Source organism: Ochotona curzoniae, unplaced genomic scaffold (genome assembly GCF_017591425.1).
Source record: "Ochotona curzoniae isolate NIBS_2020 unplaced genomic scaffold, NIBS_Ocur_1.0 contig_3432, whole genome shotgun sequence".
NCBI lineage: Eukaryota > Metazoa > Chordata > Mammalia > Lagomorpha > Ochotonidae > Ochotona > Ochotona curzoniae.
In genome coordinates this window covers 10,559,551-10,576,923 of record NW_024465859.1, presented here as the reverse complement: position 1 = coordinate 10,576,923, position 17,373 = coordinate 10,559,551, and the positions used below count along the sequence as shown (strand labels likewise).

At 41.9% G+C, this 17,373-nt stretch overlaps 1 protein-coding gene across 2 annotated transcripts; it reads right to left on the bottom strand.

Moving 5' to 3' along the window:
* Positions 1-97: 97 nt before the first annotated feature.
* EIF3M (eukaryotic translation initiation factor 3 subunit M) lies at positions 98-16,224 on the bottom strand. Of its 2 annotated transcripts, XM_040980057.1 has the most exons (11): positions 16,096-16,224; positions 13,588-13,720; positions 12,610-12,748; positions 12,263-12,386; positions 12,013-12,107; positions 7,427-7,510; positions 6,480-6,579; positions 5,135-5,216; positions 1,855-1,998; positions 739-799; positions 98-347 (listed from the first exon to the last, which is right to left on the bottom strand). In XM_040980057.1, exons 1-11 carry the CDS (start codon positions 16,135-16,137, stop codon positions 227-229), a joined length of 1,125 nt encoding a protein of 374 aa, XP_040835991.1. In that variant the 5' UTR covers positions 16,138-16,224; the 3' UTR covers positions 98-226. The 2 variants fall into 2 exon arrangements, with proteins under 2 accessions (XP_040835991.1, XP_040835992.1); XM_040980058.1 differs by lacking the exons at positions 12,263-12,386; positions 12,610-12,748; positions 13,588-13,720 and having other exon boundaries at positions 16,096-16,190.
* Between the last annotated feature and the right edge of the window lie 1,149 nt (positions 16,225-17,373).

Sequence of the window (17,373 nt, the reverse complement as noted above, 5' to 3'; positions counted from 1 at the left end):
GGCAATTAACTCAACTTTTGTCTCCCTTGTTCCCCTTTCTCAAAGTGTGTGTTAAGTATCCATTATTTAAGACAAACAGTGATGCTTTGCCATGTACTATTTTTCATCCTTTGGAGTTTTATTTGCGATAATAAATGCCAGACTAGTTCCAAATTTTCATTTATAATATTTTACTATGCTTAGGTTTTTCTCCTGTAAAAGAACAAAATTATATGCGGGAAAAAATTCAGGTATCAGAAAGACTCAAAAGACTGTTTTTCACTTTGTTCAAGTTTTGTTTCCAGGCATTAAGCGTATCGTATAGTTGCTGCCACTGCTGTTTTCCAAATGTCCGATGTGTGCTATGACTGAAAATTGAAAGATCAGAAACAAAGTGTTAGTCAACCTTTACCATCTGATATGCTTTCATAGCATTACACATTGGAGTTCAGCTTAAAAGCAAAATTAGATATATACAAAAAAGATTTCTTCTATTCCTGAACTACTATGTAAGGCAGGCACTGAAGTGATTAGTATTCTAGCCAGTGCTCAGCCATTAAATGAAATGTGCTGGAAAATAGGACTCTTTCATTAAATAAGCTAATCACATTCAGTCTGAAGTTTAATAAAATTATGATAAATAGCGACTATTTAACTACAGTCAACTGATAACACTACCATAGTTCTCTAAACATTTAAGTGAAACAATCGGAACAAACTCAAGTGCTCTACAAAATGCCAGAAGTATCACATGCTTACCTGACAACTACTTTTCTCTGCGTCTGATCAATTTTGCAATAGACCATTTTTGTTCTTACCGCTGGAAAAAAAATTGTACATGTGGAGAATTTTCAAGCAAAACAGCTAAGGTATGGCCAAGTGACCTTATAAAACTATTTCTAACAATATTTTGCAAACTGGCTTTCTGAATCTAATCAACAAAGTCACACTATATAAACACAGTCATGGATTTGTCCTATGCTGCTGGACCAAAATATATTGAATATACAGTTTTTATTAGAATTCTAGATATTCTTCCTAATAAACACATATGGGAAGAAAAAGGCAATACCTCTATAGTTCACTACTTCCTTAGGGCTGTTAAGTCTTAAGATTACAGAGGTATCTAATTTCTTCCTAATGAACTTAACTGTACAATCTGTTTTTCAAACTGAGCAATTTTACAAAAGTAAAAGATAGTAGTTAAAATCACTTTATAGTGTTATTGTTGGCAAAAAGGGACCTGCTTTTAACCTAATCATAAATTCCTGATGGTTAGCATCAGCAGATCATTTATTGACTGATACTGTGCTCGCTCTGCCTCCACTCATTCACTTACCCATCACAATCACAAATGCACTATATTCCAGGTCAGCCAATGAAATCTATGTTCTTCATCACTATGGCACAATCTCAGGGAACAGAAGTCACCAAAAACTACACAGTAATGTACATTTCCACTGATTTTCCATTCCACCAATAATACAAACATGCTATTATACATTTGCTACAAAAAAACTTAATCTTGCTAGCATGAGAACTAGTTTCAATATTAAAAAAAAAAACTATGTTTGAGGGAGGCTGGTTTGTGGTCAAGACACCCAGGAGTCCCCTGTTGAAATCCGATCCTAGCACCCAACTCCAGCTTCCTGTTAATGCAAACCTGGAGAGGCAGCAAATGATGGCAAGTAGTTGGATCCTGTCACCCATGTGGAGAAATCTGGACTGAGCTCCCTGCTCAGAGTTCTGGCACAGTACCAGCTGGTGGCAGCACATGGGAAGAGGACCAGCAGATGGGAGCTTGGTGGGTCTGTCTCTCATAGAATATTTAATAGAAGAGGAATTCTAGAAATGAAAATGTTCTAATTGCCTTACCATCAATTACAAATGCTTCAACATCATCAGCTCCAATCTGAAGTTCTTGCTGCATTGTATCAAAAGAAATTTCTTTATTTTCCACTGCCATTCCCATAAAAGTAAGTAGTCTCATTTTTGCCATATTCTGTTCATGTAAAAGGCCTGAGTAACAAAACATTGATGCCTGATGAACATGTCATTATTAAAGACCTATAAAGTGACAACTGTAGCAATCACTGAGCACTAATAAGAACTGTGGCAGAACTGTTTGTATCTGCAGACCATAATCTGACCCCAACAGTTACACATTATTTATAATGATTTGTCTAGAATTTAAAAAACAAAGTAGTACATTGTAGTCCCAATGTAAAAAAATTGTATTTTTAGTCTCCCAAATTTTTAAAGAGTACCAAGTTCACAGTTAGGTGCATCACTCAGAGCTGCTGACTTAAACGCAGGACTGCTCACCAATCCACCTGGCTGTGCCTCTCTATCACTAGTGAATGTTAAGTTCTATTTTCATAAAAAATTTTCCATTTCTCTTTAGCAGACTTACGACTGTCCAAGTGTGTTTGCCACTCAACATTTACAGGCTAACATGCTCAGCAGTAGATAGAGGACCATTAACATTGTTTGTTCTTTATAAAGCAAAAGCAGAAAACCATACATATAACTCCAATTCTGCATTACAATCTGGAATGAAGCATACTGTTACAGTAATTTAGATCACAACTTATCATGGCTAGAAGGAAACAACCAATGACCTAGTTCTAGAGCCTTTTACTTGAAACAAAAAAACAGAGATTACATCAATGACTTAGAGTGGTGGTGCTAGTCCTAAGAACATAGGTTCATTTACATAATAAATGGCTTACAAAAATGTACAAATTTTAAATACCCGAATGACAGCATGTCCCTAAGTAAAAGCAGAAATGTAAATCTGTTATGATCAAAAAAAGTTTCTAAAATGAATTTAGAATGTTTATGTTCCTCTTCTTGAAGTTTCAAGTTATGTGAAACTCGGCAGTGATCAATGATGTGCCTTATAGAAAGTCAGAACCCGAGTTGTGCTGTTAAAAAGTTGTATCACCCTAAGCAATCCATATTAAGATTGGAAATTTATAACATTCACATATTAGAGAAAGATTAAGGAAGTCGTTAATATAATGCATGATCATGTTAATTAACTTTAATTATGATGCAGGCTTCCTATTTGGCACAGACTCAACAAAAACATGATCATCATAACTCAAATGAATGAGGTGCACAAGTAAGTATTGTTAACTGGTTTAATGGAAGCCTACAAGCATCAAAAATCAATTAGTGCACATTAACCCTAATTAACAAATGCAAATTATATGCTGATTAACTTTCTGAAGCAAGAAGGTAGCAACTGAATAACACCAGATTACATGTGGACATGTTAGGGCAATTTGGTTAACACGAGATAATGCTACTGTTGGCCTAAGTTGTCAGTGTTGATAAAAAAAGTGTTTTCATAAACTGACATCACCTGTGGCATCTGCACATTTATAACCGTTGAGCTGCAATACATGTCTAATAATAAACCTAAAGCCAACACTACCTCCCAGGAGCCTCTTACATAAACAATTTTCTAATACAAGATTATTTGAACAGATGCTCATAACAAAAATTAAGGAATGTAATTTTTTTGTTGTCAGAACTGCAATGTTAAGAATTTTTTCCTGTCAAGAGTTCAAGCACTAAACATTTTCAAAAGTTCTGTCACATTTCAGTTTTATAGATATGTGAAGCAAAAAGTTGACAGAAAAAGAATTTGGTGTGCATTTAAAATTCATACATGTTTTGCAATGTGCATTCCCACAAACTTTGAAGACTCCTCCCTTTGAATATGATAAAATGGGAACTCCTGAAATTTCCAAGATATGATTTAAAATACTCTTGAGATTCAATCCATTTTAGTGCTGCCTGCTTTCAACTTATATGAATGAAAAAACTTTCAGAGGAATAAAGATCATTTTCACAATGAACTACATAAAATCATTATCTATTTTGCATGTGGAAACTTGTTTCTAAGCCATTTAGACTCTTGGTCGGCAAGAGTTCACACTATGAACACAGTGGAGAGAGAGGTCTGAAAACAGCAGCGCTTTGTTTCCTCAAGTCACAGTGTTCCGTGTCATATTTCAATTTCAAAGTTATAAAAAATCCAATTTTATGGAAACATTTATTCATTACTAATATGTCAAAACCTTAATGCAGTAATAAAAAAATGTGCATCATTGAGCAATTTCTGCATTGTCACTGACCCGTCTTAAAATGCTGCAATATAGAAAACGCAATTTTAATGCATGCAATAGCTTATGAACCAGTGCTCCTTTGAAACAGTCAATTACACATCAATGGGGGAGTGTCAAAGTGTTAATTACAACTCCTTTTTCCTTGGTGCGTAAATAAAGAGGTTGCTGACATTAACATTCCATCACATAGCTTCATGCCACACAGCAAATTAACTGGGACAGAGTGTGGCTTTCTGGGTCTAGTATACCTGGCAAAGTATTCTATACACACACAATTGCATCAGCCTTATCTTTGTGCATTTCAAGTGCTTTGTGCAGAATTCTTCAGTCTTCCCCAATTTACTGCACAAAATTTACACGTGATGGGAATTAATAACTGCCGAATTAAGGATTGCATATACCCAAAATAGTTATACTCAACTATATCCCAATCAGGAAGACTGACAGCCCTACTACACAGATTATTGCCTAGCAGAAAAACAGCACCTTAGCTTCATTGCTGGATTTACTTTGAAAAAACTAGCAATATCTTTAAAATATTAAAAATCTGTTAAACTGCAGACTTTCTAAGTTTTCTTTTTGTAATTTTAGTATGTTAAAAACAGGATCCAGAAGGAAATTAAAACACTAAACCTTTGCAGGATTTGTACAACCAGAACTTCTATTTAATTTGGCAAACACTGAACTCATGTTACCTTCTTCAAACTATGATCAGCAAAATTTCTAGTACTGTTAAAAGTACTCCATTTCTATTTCAAATTCTCTCAGATCCCAATTAGCAAAACTGTGTCTGTATATTGTGTAACTGTTACATGTTGGGAAGGGGAAGAGTCCTCCGGTCATCAAGTACGCTGTCAGAAAAGGAAAACTTTGTGGTAGCTGTAAAAATAAATATCTAAGGAATAAGAACTAAATAATAAAAGTCATTCATTTTACTGGGTTTCACAGTTCAGACCTGGTTCTAGAATAACATGTTTCCTTCTTTCTAGCTCTCAAAGAATAAACCCCAAACTTACCAAGTGAATCAATGAAATCTTTATTATTCTGATAGAACTTGACATATGATGCCAATTTAGCACTCACAAAAATGGTCAAGAGCTATAGAGATAAGATAAAAAAAAAGCTACTGTCAATATCTTAGAAAATATTTAAAATATTTATGCTCATTAAGGTACTAAATAAAACATTTCTTTCAAGACAGAAATGTGAGTGTTTCATCAAATTGCTACTCAAACCATCTGATTTCACATGACTCACTTTAAAATCAGTAGAGGTGGGCCCAGCATGATGGCCTAGTGGCCAAAGTCCTTGCCTTGCACACCCGGGATCCCATATGGGCGCCGGTTGTGTCCCGGCTGTTCCACTTCCCTGTTTGTGGCCTGAGAAAACAATTAGAGGATGGCCCAAGGCCCTGGGATCCTGCACCTGCATGGGAGACCTGGAGCGGATTCCTGGCTCCAACTGGCTCAGCTCTGGCCGTTGTAACCATCTGGAGAGAGAACCAGAGATGGAAGTGCTCTCTCTTTTAAAATAAGTATATGATAAAATGTTAAAAATTCTGAAATCAGTAATATAGCGGGTTCTAAATTATCCAAACTGAAAACGGTATAGTTCAAATAGAAGATAACTTAGACTTTCACTTGGAAAGTGTGTTCATATGCACCTTCAAAAAATTTTATACTAAAGAGCCACAAAAAGATCTCTGTACCCATGTGGGAGACTCAGGGGAGGCTCCTGGCTCCTAGCTTGCGATTGGCTCAGATTCAGTTGTTGTGGCCACTTAAGGAGTGAATCAGCAGATGGAAGATCTTCCTCTCTGTATATCTGTCTTTCCAATAAAAAATAAATAAACCTTAAAATAAAAAAACCTCCTATCTGCTAAGTTCATTCCCAAATGTCCCTAACAGTTCAAGTTTGGTTCAGGCCAGAGCCAGTAGCTCCACCCGAGTTTCTGCCATAAGGAGGAGCAGCGCAGCTCTTCAGCCATGACCTGCTGCTTCCCAGGTGCACATGACTAGGGAACTGGGATCGATGCATACACGGGGTGTGCACATCCCGAATGTCACTAAATGTCTGTCCCTCAGGTTCATCTTCCTAATTTGGGCAAAAAACACTGAATAATGAAATCTGTGTATCATCTCATTTCATAATGGCCAGGCAAATAAGGAGATGAGTGAAAAGAACAGAACTATGTCCAGTGGTTGGAGAAAAGCTGGTCCAAAATACAGTCTGTTTCTGATGCAGAAGAATAATTAGCTCCAGACTTTTCAGATCCAATCGTCATGTTTGTTCATGCACAGTAGCACTTCAGTAAGATTTAGGAAAAAGAACATCTGCCAAACGAAAAGTTAAACTACTTACATCATGAATAAGCTCGCCTTCCAAAAACTTGACTGGTTTTAAAGTAAGAAGATGGTCAAAAAGAAATGCGTTTGGATCTTTCAATGCACGTACAATACACCTGAATCAGGAAACATTAAGAAAACAACTCAAGATATACTTGAAACACTTTGAGCTGACATGCTGGAAACCAAATATGTACTGAATTCAGTAAAATATCTGGATTCTAAGATAAACAGCATATAGAAAGCCACAAGATGGGATTAAAACCAGCCAGTAACAACGAATCTAGCAGGTACAAAACGAGATACTTTTACACAACACAGCTGGAGAGAAAACAGAAGGTAACCCCATAGTAAACCTCGGCATCTCACCATACGCCAACACTAACATATTTACATGCACTATACTTCATTAATCAATATAATTTAGAGAATTTCTATGAACATTTACCAACGATGAAACATGCTCAAAAGGAAAAATTGCCTATTAGCAAGTGCTGATTAAAGGGGTGGAGGAGTGTGTAAATCTGAATGCAGGCAGGCTGAGCTCAAAGGCAAAGACCTTTACCACTACTACTATCCATTCTGTGTAATTCCTATCACGTATGTTCATGTAAGGCAACAACTACAAAAAGTTTCATAATTCCATTCTAATCTTCCTTAGTTGGAACTAAGCATCTTAAATCCTACAGTCTTAAGAACTGATCTAATTTTTTAGCAAGCCACCAACTTTTCCCTATCTATATACCTTAATCCTGGCCTACCTAGAGAGTTGTACGTCCTGTGTTTGGATTACCATCCCATATACCACTGTAACCCAAAATACCCCAAGATGGTTTCTCATTGCAATCTATGGACATTCTTTCCAATGTCTTGAATTGGACATGAACACCGATAGCACCAGAACACACACCGTAACATAACTGACCACATTCTGCAGCTATCTGTTCCTTAGAGCAGAGTTACCTGTGGGCATCCACTCGAGCCTGGGAAGCATTGTCCTCTGTGTAACTTCCAAGTAGTTCCACCATGACCTTGGAAGCAGCATCACTGAAAAGAGATAAATGCTTTAGAAATCCATCACTCATTCATTTAACGCTGTTTACTAAGTGTTGGGTACTATGCTAACAGTATAGGTTATAGCAAGAAATAACTTCCCTGGAAGGGGACAGCTAAGAAAATATAACAAATTAATAAATGCTGTGAAGGAAACGAATGGTGAAATAAGCACAGAACAATAGTGAGCAGGGAAATCTGAAGAGAAAGCATGAAAGCTGAGACAATCTATCCCACCCTGCACACTGTTTTCTTGGTCATGAAAGGAACTGTAAGTGGGAGACCACGTGCCAAGGCCCTGCGTGAGAACTCAAGTCCTGTGTGTCCCACAATGCACCGGGATGATACGTCTCAAGGCAGTGACTGAACAATAAAAAAAAAAAAAAAAACAAAAAACAAACAAATGGAAAAGCAAAACTTCAAGAAAGTCTTGGATTAAGCTATCCTTAAAATTTGTTAATGATCAATTTTTCACTGCAGTTGAGAAAGGGTAAAATAAGCCTTTTAGAAGATATTTCCCTTAATACTTTAGTATCCCTTTTAAACTGCCGAGTTCAACACTTACGAGCAAGTTTTTCCAAGAAATCTGTCTAAAAATACTTTCCCATATTTAAATCCAACCAAACTAAAATCAATAGGAAGTAAACTATCTTAAAAATGTTTTAAAACTAATTCTAGGGCCCGGTGGCGTGGCCTAGCAGATAAAGTCGTCGCCTTGAACGTGCCGGGATCCCATATGGGCGCCGGTTCTAATCCTGGCAGTTCTACTTCCGATCCAGCTCCCTGCTTGTGGCCTGGGAAAGCAGTTGAGGATGGCCCAAAGCCTCGGGACCCTGCACCTGCGTGGGAGACCCAGAAGAAGTTCTTGGCTTTGGATCATGCAGCTCTGGCTATTGTGGCCGCTTGGGGAGTGAATCACTGGACGGATGATCTTCCTGTCTGCCTCTCCTCCTCTCAGTACATCCGACTTTGCAATAAAGATAATAAAATCTTTAAATGGGTGCTGCTTTGAGTCCTAGCTGCTCCAGTTTTCTGATCCAGCTTCCTGCTAATGGCCTGGGAAAGTAGCAAAGGAGGGCCCGCCCAAGTGCTCGGTCCTTGCACCCAGAGGGAGACCCTGAAGAGGCTTTCTCCCACTCTTACTACTTCTTTGAAATGAGTAAGTTTTAAAAAGAAACTGAAAACCACAAGCATGTAGATGGCACTTAAAGGAATGAGCCTGGGGTCACCTGACAGTGCTGCTCTCTGTATGCCTCCAGGGCACCTGAGGGCAGTGAAGACCAACTGCTGACCTGTCCTGACTGGCTAGCCCTGCCAGCATTTTAACAAGTGAAAGAGCAGGGATGCAAAGAATGTGCCCACCCAAAATGCATGCGGCCTTCAGTCCTCCCCCCAAATCACACATCCTAAAAATCCCCATACAAAACAGTAATACACTGCAAATGTACAGGGGAGAAAAAGTTCCTGGGCAGAGTAAGCATCAGGGAAGAACCACAATGAGCTGCGACTGGCAGGTCACAAGAGCACTTAATTCTTGTTATGGTAGGTTGTTAGAACTTTTTAAAAACAAACAAAAAACCTAACCTCAAGTTATAAAATGAACTTTACTATAGGTGTGTATGTATTTTTTTTTTAAATTGGAAAGGCGGATATACAGAGAGGAGAGACAGAGAGGAAGATCTTCCGTCTGATGATTCACTCCCCAAGTGAGCTCAACGGCCGATGCTATGCCGGTCTGAAGCCCGGAGCCGCTTCCGGGTCTCCCGCACAGGTGCAGGGTCCCGAAGCTTTGGGCTGTCCTCAACTGCCTTTCCAGGCCACAGGCAGGGAGCTGGAAGGGAAGCAGGGCTGCCGGGATTTGAACCTGCGCCCATATGGGATCCCGGGCGTGCAAGGTGAGGACTTTAACCACTTGCGCCACCGCGCCGGGGCCTATAGGTGTGTATGTATAAAAAAAGCCTATACGAGGGCAACAAAAAATAAGGGAAAAAACAGAATTTTTATCTTAATACATGAAAAATGGATATTCTGAAAAAAATCACACATAGATTTCAGAATATTTTTGGAAAATGAAATCACACTTCAAGCAGTATTTATTTTTACTGTGTCTTATTTGAAAGCTAGAAACAGAGCAGTCATTCATCCATTATTCATGCCCTGGGAAAACTCAGGAGCCTGGAACCCAATCCAGGTCTCCCACATGGTTATCAGACAGCCAAGTACTTAGGAAATGCTCTGCCGCCTCCCAGGGCGTGTAGTAACAGGACTCCAATAGCAGTGCAGGAGTCCGAAAGGTGAGCACTGCTGGGGGAGTCGTACCACGCCACACTCTGAAGTGCCTGTTTAGGATGCAGCATTATCAAGTTTCAGGGACCCAGCAGAGCTGTTGGAATGTGTTTCCTATGGTTATGAGGGGACTACTGTAATGTAAGTACATTATATTGCTTATGTCTCATTTGGAACTTTTAACAGCCCTGAAGTTAAGTACTGCCGTTTCCACATAGAAGCTGGAACCTGAGGTAAAGATATGTTAAGTAATTATTATGGGCCATAAATTGGAAAAGCCAAGGTATAAATTTTAGCCGACTCTACAGCATGCATACTTAAAAATCTGGATTAAAATCTGGATTCCTTCTGCTATACTTTTTATGTCCTCCTGTACATTAAACACTCATTTTACTGAAGCTGGCAAGAATGCTGTTGCATAGGTCACGCCAGCATGTAGCACACGGCATCCACTACTGTAGAATGAAATGGGTTAAAGGGCAAGAACTTCTGCTTAACTTTTTACCCCAACAAAGATAAACATTTTACATTGTACTCTGGTAGTCCACAAAGGATGTACATAATTTCACCTAACTAAAGAAACGTAGGGGCCTGGTGCTGTGCTGCACTAAGCGAAGAGGCTGCATGGGATCCCACACCCTGGAGTCCTAACTGCTGCACTTCACTTCAGCTTCCTGTTAAAGCAGCAGGAGACGGCCCAGGTATTTGGGTTGCTGGCTTCAGCCTGGCCAAGACTTGACTGTAATAGGCACTTGAGGAATGAACCAGTATGCTATCTGCTACTGCTCTGCATTTCAAATAAATCTTAAAAACAAACAAAAACCTTGCTGATCCTAATAAACAGTCTAGTTTAATTTGTCCAAAATAACTAAACTGAAAATGGATTCATATTTCTCAAAGTAGTTAACCATACATAACACATACATAGCAAAGAGAAATGAAGAGCTATACAAGAAAGCTAGCATTTTCTTTCAATAAACAAGAGCAGTATTAACTCCATAAACTATACCAAACCTATCCTTTGGCAGGCATCCTGAACCAGAGTATCTGAAAAATGAATATTTGCTGCATGAACTTAGCTGGGTGATTCGGAGCCGCAGAGGCGCTGTAAGACAAAGGCACTCACACCATCCAATCTACTGTGGCTTCATCTTGGGCTCTGCCAATAGAAGACTGACTGTGGTGACCTGTGACTGACGCCACTCCTACCTTAAGCAGAAGAGAGCACGCTACCCTGTACTAAGACATCAAAGAACCATGAATGCCATGCACAGTTCTGGGATGAAGAACTGTGCTATTTGTAAAGCAAAAGCAAATTTTGATTTTTTTTTTAAAGATTTATTTTTATTATTTTTTAATTGGAAAGGCGGATATACAGAGAGGAGAGAGAGAGAGAGGAAGATCTTCCGTCCGATGATTCACTCCCCAAGTGAGCCGCAACGGGCCGATACTATGCCGGTCCGAAGCCAGGAGCCTCTTCCGGGTCTCCCACGCGGGTGCAGGGTCCCAAAGCTTTGGGCCGTCCTCGACTGCTTTCCCAGGCCACGGGCAGGGAGCTGGAAGGGAAGCGGGGCTGCTGGGATTAGAACCGGCACCCATATGGGATCCCGAGCGTGCAAGGCGAGGACCTTTAACCACTCGCACCACCGCGCCGGGCCCAAATTTTGATTTTTAAAAAGTTTAAAAATAGGGCAAACTAATCTTTTCAGCTATCAACTGGTGAATTTTACAGAAGTAGATTTATAGCAACCATGTGGGGAACAAATTAGAGCAAAATTACTGGCCCTATTTATCTTTAAAAACCAATTCTGGGGCCCGGCAGAGTGGCCTAGCAGATAAAGTCTTCGCCTTGAACGCACCAGGATCCCATATGGGCACCGTTTCTAATTCCGGCAGCTCCACTTCCCATCCAGCTCCCTGCTTGTGGCCTGGGAAAGCAATCGAGGACGGCCCATAAGCTTTGGGATCCTGCACCCATGTGGGAGAGCTGGAAGAGGTTCATGGATCCTGGCTTTGGATCAGCGCAGCACTGGCCGTTGCGGTCACTTGGGGAGTGAATCATTGGACGGAAGATCTTCCTCTCTGTCTCTCCTCCTCTATGTATAGCTGACTTTGTAATAAAAATAACTAAATCTTTAAAAAACACACACACAAAAAAACCAGAAAAACAATTCTGACTATGAAGTTTTAAGTCCATTACTTCTGAATACCTTTTCTTACAATCCACAAGTGCCTCATAAAGTAATCTTAACATCGTGTGTTTTTTCTCAGTGGTGAGATTCCAATCAGAAATCCATTTTCTAACCTGCGAAGAAGAGACAGACAAAAGGAGAACAATTAATAACACAGACGAACCCATTCTCACAACTTCATACAGCCAAAATACACATATATTTGCTACTTATTTTAGCCATAAAACTATTTCTTGCAGTAGAACAAGTATTCTACACAGTAACTCACTTGATCCAGCTCAGTTGGAATGTACTGGATGGCCCCACAAGAGGCTGCCACTTTGATGAGGCTGCAATACACTGTGTACCTTACAGGCGTGTTCTTATCCATTCCATGGAAAAGGTTGCTCAGCCTGGTAAACAAACCATAGACCACCGAGATCAACATCCACAGCGTCCCACACTTACTGATAACCCCACACCAGGAAGCAGGGACTTGGGCCTGGAAAGGTTGAGACTTGCCCAAGATAATAGCTACTAAGAGCAAAAACTCAGTCAAGTCCCAGCACTCCTGCCTCCAATCATCAAAAGGCAACGCCATGAAGATACTGCACCTACTTTTAGCTCTCAACTTACAATTGCAGTCTCAGAGACGGGCGTTCACCTTCCCGAAACTTGACCAGCTTTTCACAAAGGCTTTCAATCAAAGCTTCCTGCTTGTCCGGTTCCAAGATCAAGAGGAGGGACACAACGCTGTTCATCACACTTTCAACATCTATCCAAGTATTGATAACACAATCAGCAATGATGCTACAATATTCCATGTATATAATTAAAAATGTATTTCCAGTGTTTTAATTCAAGGAGGATCATTAAACATGACATTCTAAAAAGATATAATGCGACTACTTTAAGACAGTTTTATACTACACTTTTCCTTTAATGCAAAAACAGTAAAAATACAGTAATACACGAATTCAAATTAAACTAATGCTATCATACAATGTAGGGGAAGCCTTCTGTGCATTAAGAAGAACTTTACTGTCTAGGCTGTGGTTTCCAACAAGAACACATGACTGATTTACATGTGTGTATACAACTACTTGCAGTGACACGGTGCTCAGTCATCTGGTAAGGCCTCAGGCTAGGGTGCTGCCTCACTGAGAATTCTCTACTGCATACTGCATGTATGAAATTATTTAGAAATAAACGCTGTCAACTCTCTGGGCACTCCTACATTCAAGTACTATAGACATTACTCTATATACCAATTTCACCCTCTACAGCTTACCTACAGATTCCAGGATTTAGAATTTTCAAAATATTTTATTTTATTTCACTAAATATGGAATCAATCTAATAATTAGATGGCTTTTAGACTGTTTGATATTTGATCTAAACCATTTGATACTGATCTAAACGTCCCAACAGGACAAACTGAGCTCACACAAATTGCCAATATTTAATGTGTATAATAACAAGCTATCTGTTAAGAGGTTTTCTCAAAACAGGCTTGAAAAACAGATCTGAAACACAATACACAAGCTGGTAGGAAAATCTGAAAAGTAGGTGTTTTTAGGATTAGTAAGAAACACAAAGAAGTGAGAAACAAACCTTTATCATCTTCCTTCAGGCACACATCACAGGCTTCAATAATCTGAGCTAAGTCCACATGAAGGCCACCTTCCGAGTTCTCCTCTGAGATCTCAGCTCCTTTAGATTTCAGATAAGCACGGAGCTCAGCAGCCTGGTGAACACAAGAGCAATGTGACACCGGTGTATATACTAATAGTATACTTATCTATAAAACTGATTATGAGAGCTCATGTTGTGGCACAGAGGATGAAGCTGTCACCTGCAAAAACAGCATCCCATACTGGCTACGATTAGAGTTCCAGCTGCTCCACTTCCAACTCAGCTCCCTGCTAATGTGCCTGGGAAACCAGTGAAAGACAGAGCAAGTCCTTGAGCCCTGGGCCAAAGAGAGGGACATGGAAGAGGCTCCTGGCTTAGTCTAGCAAAACCCTGGTTATATGGCCATTTGGACTTAGAGCCAGGACAGAAACAAAATCCTCCCTGCCTTTCGAATAATAAAAATCTTTAAAACTTATAATTATGAGTGACAATGCAAAATTTAAAACCAAGCAAGTCTATTCTATCTCTGAAAAAAAAAAAATGCACATTCAATTTTTAACCGGCAGCACACCTCAGCTTACTGTGAAGGCTCCTCTATGCACGTCACCCATTCCCACCACCGCACAGGAGTCCCAGGCCCTCCTCCACAAGACCCAGGGCGCCACACGTGCTATGGCCAACATGGACCACCTTCCCAGTTTCTGTCACTTGGCTGGACTTTCAGTATAGACTAAAAGCCCATCCAAAGAGGTTTTCCAGCAGAGTGGAGGACGACTACACAGAAGTGTAATCCATATGAATATGAAAGTCCTCTTTTCTGGAAACGAATACACAGCCACTGGAAAAGTTAGACATTTTCCCAGCAGGAGGGTAATGATGTGTTGAATATTTGAGAACCTAGCCAAAATGAGTATTTTTGGGTACAAAAAGATAATGCTTGAACGTTGCTTTGAGTAAAACATTTGCATTAAATTCAGTCCATGAAACAGATACAAAATGTAGCCTTAGGCTAGGAAGCACCCTTGCACATACTGAAGACAGTTCCTGTACCACATAAAGCCATCTGGACACTGTTCACCTGGTACCTACGCAGCTCTAACAGCCGCTGCCTTAGAGAGCTTGGAACTCATGCCTGCCAAACATGAATGCAGGTGGTTTAAAAGATAAAAGCAAGAACCCAAACAGGGAGATGAAAGGACTCGAGCAGCAAATGCCCACACATCACATTTCCCAGACACATCAAAAATCTTGGTTCCCCACGATTTTTAAACCTACATTTAGCAGCTTCATGGCAAGAACATGAAAACTACAGCTGTAATAGGCCCACCTCTTCATCTAAGAGTTGCCAGTGCGAGCAAGACTCAAAACGATGTCACCACTCTGAGACAAACAGGACGGGATGGCCAGGTGGAACCCCCACACCCATGATGCGACTCCACTTCCCATCCGGCTTCCAGCCGGGGGTGCTCCCGGGGAAGACGCAGAAGGTGTGTTCCTGTCAGCCAGGGAACCCCAGCCGTGCTCCAGGCTGTCTGACCTAGCCCAGCCTTAGCGAGGGGCTGTAGCATCTTCTCCCTCTACACTTGTCAAATAAAGTAACTTAAACAAACAAACAAAAAGCCAACACGGGAATGCATACTTCCCGAAGAAAGAAAATATGTAATTCAAATAAAAATGAAGCCATTTTATGCTCACTTTTTGGGCTGTAGATAGAAAGCAAACTTTCTAAGAAATACTGAGCAGTTAACTTGGCTGTGGCGCAGCACGAGCAAAGGCAGGCAAATGAGGGGAAAAGAACTATTTTTCAACTTGAACATTTGAACTCAAGTCAAACTCCAGAAGGAACCGGGTATTTTCCTAAAAGGAATAGCTAGTGAGAAACTGATGTGTTAGAAGAACAGCGGCAGAACTTTTAAAAAGGAAAGCTTCGAAACAGGCCTTCCTGCACCCGCAAAAAAAAAAAAAAAAATGTATCTACAAAAACTTTTCTCAGGACTTATTGGCCAATTGTTTGTAAAGTGCACTTTCAACCACAGTACAGCAGTGTTAGATAAAAAATGGTCAACTTGGTGCTTCCTAATTTCCGGTTACACAAAATTAAGGAATGTCCTATCACACCGAGTTTAATTTCCGTCCACTAAAGCTCCCGTGCGCGGGAGGGGAGGCTGTCAACACCAGCTGTGCACATCACGCAGCAAACCCCAACACCCGAGTCCCCCTGCCCCCGGCACCCCAACCCCATCTTTACCCAGCCTCCTTCCCTCCCTTGCTCAGGAGCACTGCCGAGCCCTGCTGCGGCGGACAGCACTGCCCGGCCCAGGGCCAGGCCGTCCAGCCGGGCGCTCGGCGGGGCCCGACGCCGGCCCGCGGGGCCCGAACACCTGCCGGGAAGCCGCACGCCGGCCCGCAGGTCCCGAACACCGGCAGGAAAGCCTCCCGCCGGCCCGCGGGGCCCGAACGCCGCCCGCCCCCGCCCCGCGAGCGCACCTGGTCCTCCTCACTGATGTCGATAAAGGCCGGGACGCTCATGGCGAAGGCCCGGGGTTCGACGACGTGCCACTCTCTAAAGCACGCCAACCGGAAAAGGGAGTCCGCCCGCCCGGAGACTAGGCAGACCGCTTCCGGGTCACACCGCCCGGCGTGCCCTGACCGCGAGGCGAGGACGCAGAAGCCCCGCCCACGTCGCACTCTTGCCGCGGCTTGGGAGCGTGGTGGGCGCGCTGGGCGGGGCCAGCGGGCCTCGTACCGCGCATGCGCGGGCGTCTTTCTGAAGCCTGTAGGGTTACTGGGAATTCTGTGATGGAGAAGGGGTCTTTCCCAGTGAAATCCACGGCAGTCGAGGACCCGGCCTCGACCTACACCCCGCACTCCGCGCCAGAGCCGCGCTGGGCAGTTCCGACACAGTCTCGGGGGGCGCTTCTGCGTGAACACCGAGAAGTACTTGGAAAGGCAGCCCCGGGCGGCGTCCAGTCTTTGCTGCGTGGACTCCAGTTCGTGCGGCGGGGGGCCTTCTTGAGGAGGACCCCCGGCTATCCAAGGAGACGCATCAGCTGGGGGTGGGGAAGAGCATTGCTTAACTTCTGGGTTTCCGCTTCCTTTGGGGGAAAATAGGAATTGTGGAGTGTTTACCTTGTACAAAGTCAAATAAATGAAAGTTTAGAAAACCTTAATGCAACTTCAGTTTAACAGTTTCACTGAATCAAGAGTGACGTGGGGATCGAGCAGCCTTCAGAACCGAGTTCTAAGGTCTGCAACTTGATCCAGCAGCGCTTGTGACCCCAAAGCAGAAGTGATGGCTTGATGGGGAACAGCAAGGGGTTTACACGTTATTTCAATTGACAGGTCACCTGAAATTGATTGAAGCTCAGCTGCAATTCACTAAGACTGTTTGGTACACAAGCAAACTCGTGAAGGTCAGCCTATCAGCAGTCCATTTGTACAGGACTGCAACAGGGGAGCACCCTCAGGTGCTTAACTTAACCTCCTGGGGTGGTGAGGAATAAGCTAGTTAACACTTAGAATCAGGTGAGCACTGAGTTAACTATAGATAATGGCTGCATGGGGCATGCTCAGCAGCACTTAAGACTAAAATGAAAAATGTGTGTGTGTGCACACAGGCACTCATGGCTATTATTATTTATTTATTTGAAACGGTTACAGAGAGCAATCTTCCATCCTATGGTTTACTCCCCGAATGCCTGGAGTGGAGCAGCTGGGACCTGAACTGGCACCCATAGGGATGCCAGCAGCAGGGGCACTATAACC

Bases quoted from the DNA above. Each gene is read 5' to 3' on its own strand.
- EIF3M (XM_040980057.1), bottom strand. From the start codon at position 16,137: ATGAGCGTCCCGGCCTTTATCGACATCAGTGAGGAGGACCAG. The intron at 800-1,854 runs GTAAGGCAATTA...TTTTTTTTCCAG, and splicing joins TGAAGCATTTGTAATTGATG to CGGTAAGAACAAAAATGGTC. The intron at 348-738 runs GTAAGCATGTGA...TTCAATTTTCAG, and splicing joins CAGAGAAAAGTAGTTGTCAG to TCATAGCACACATCGGACAT.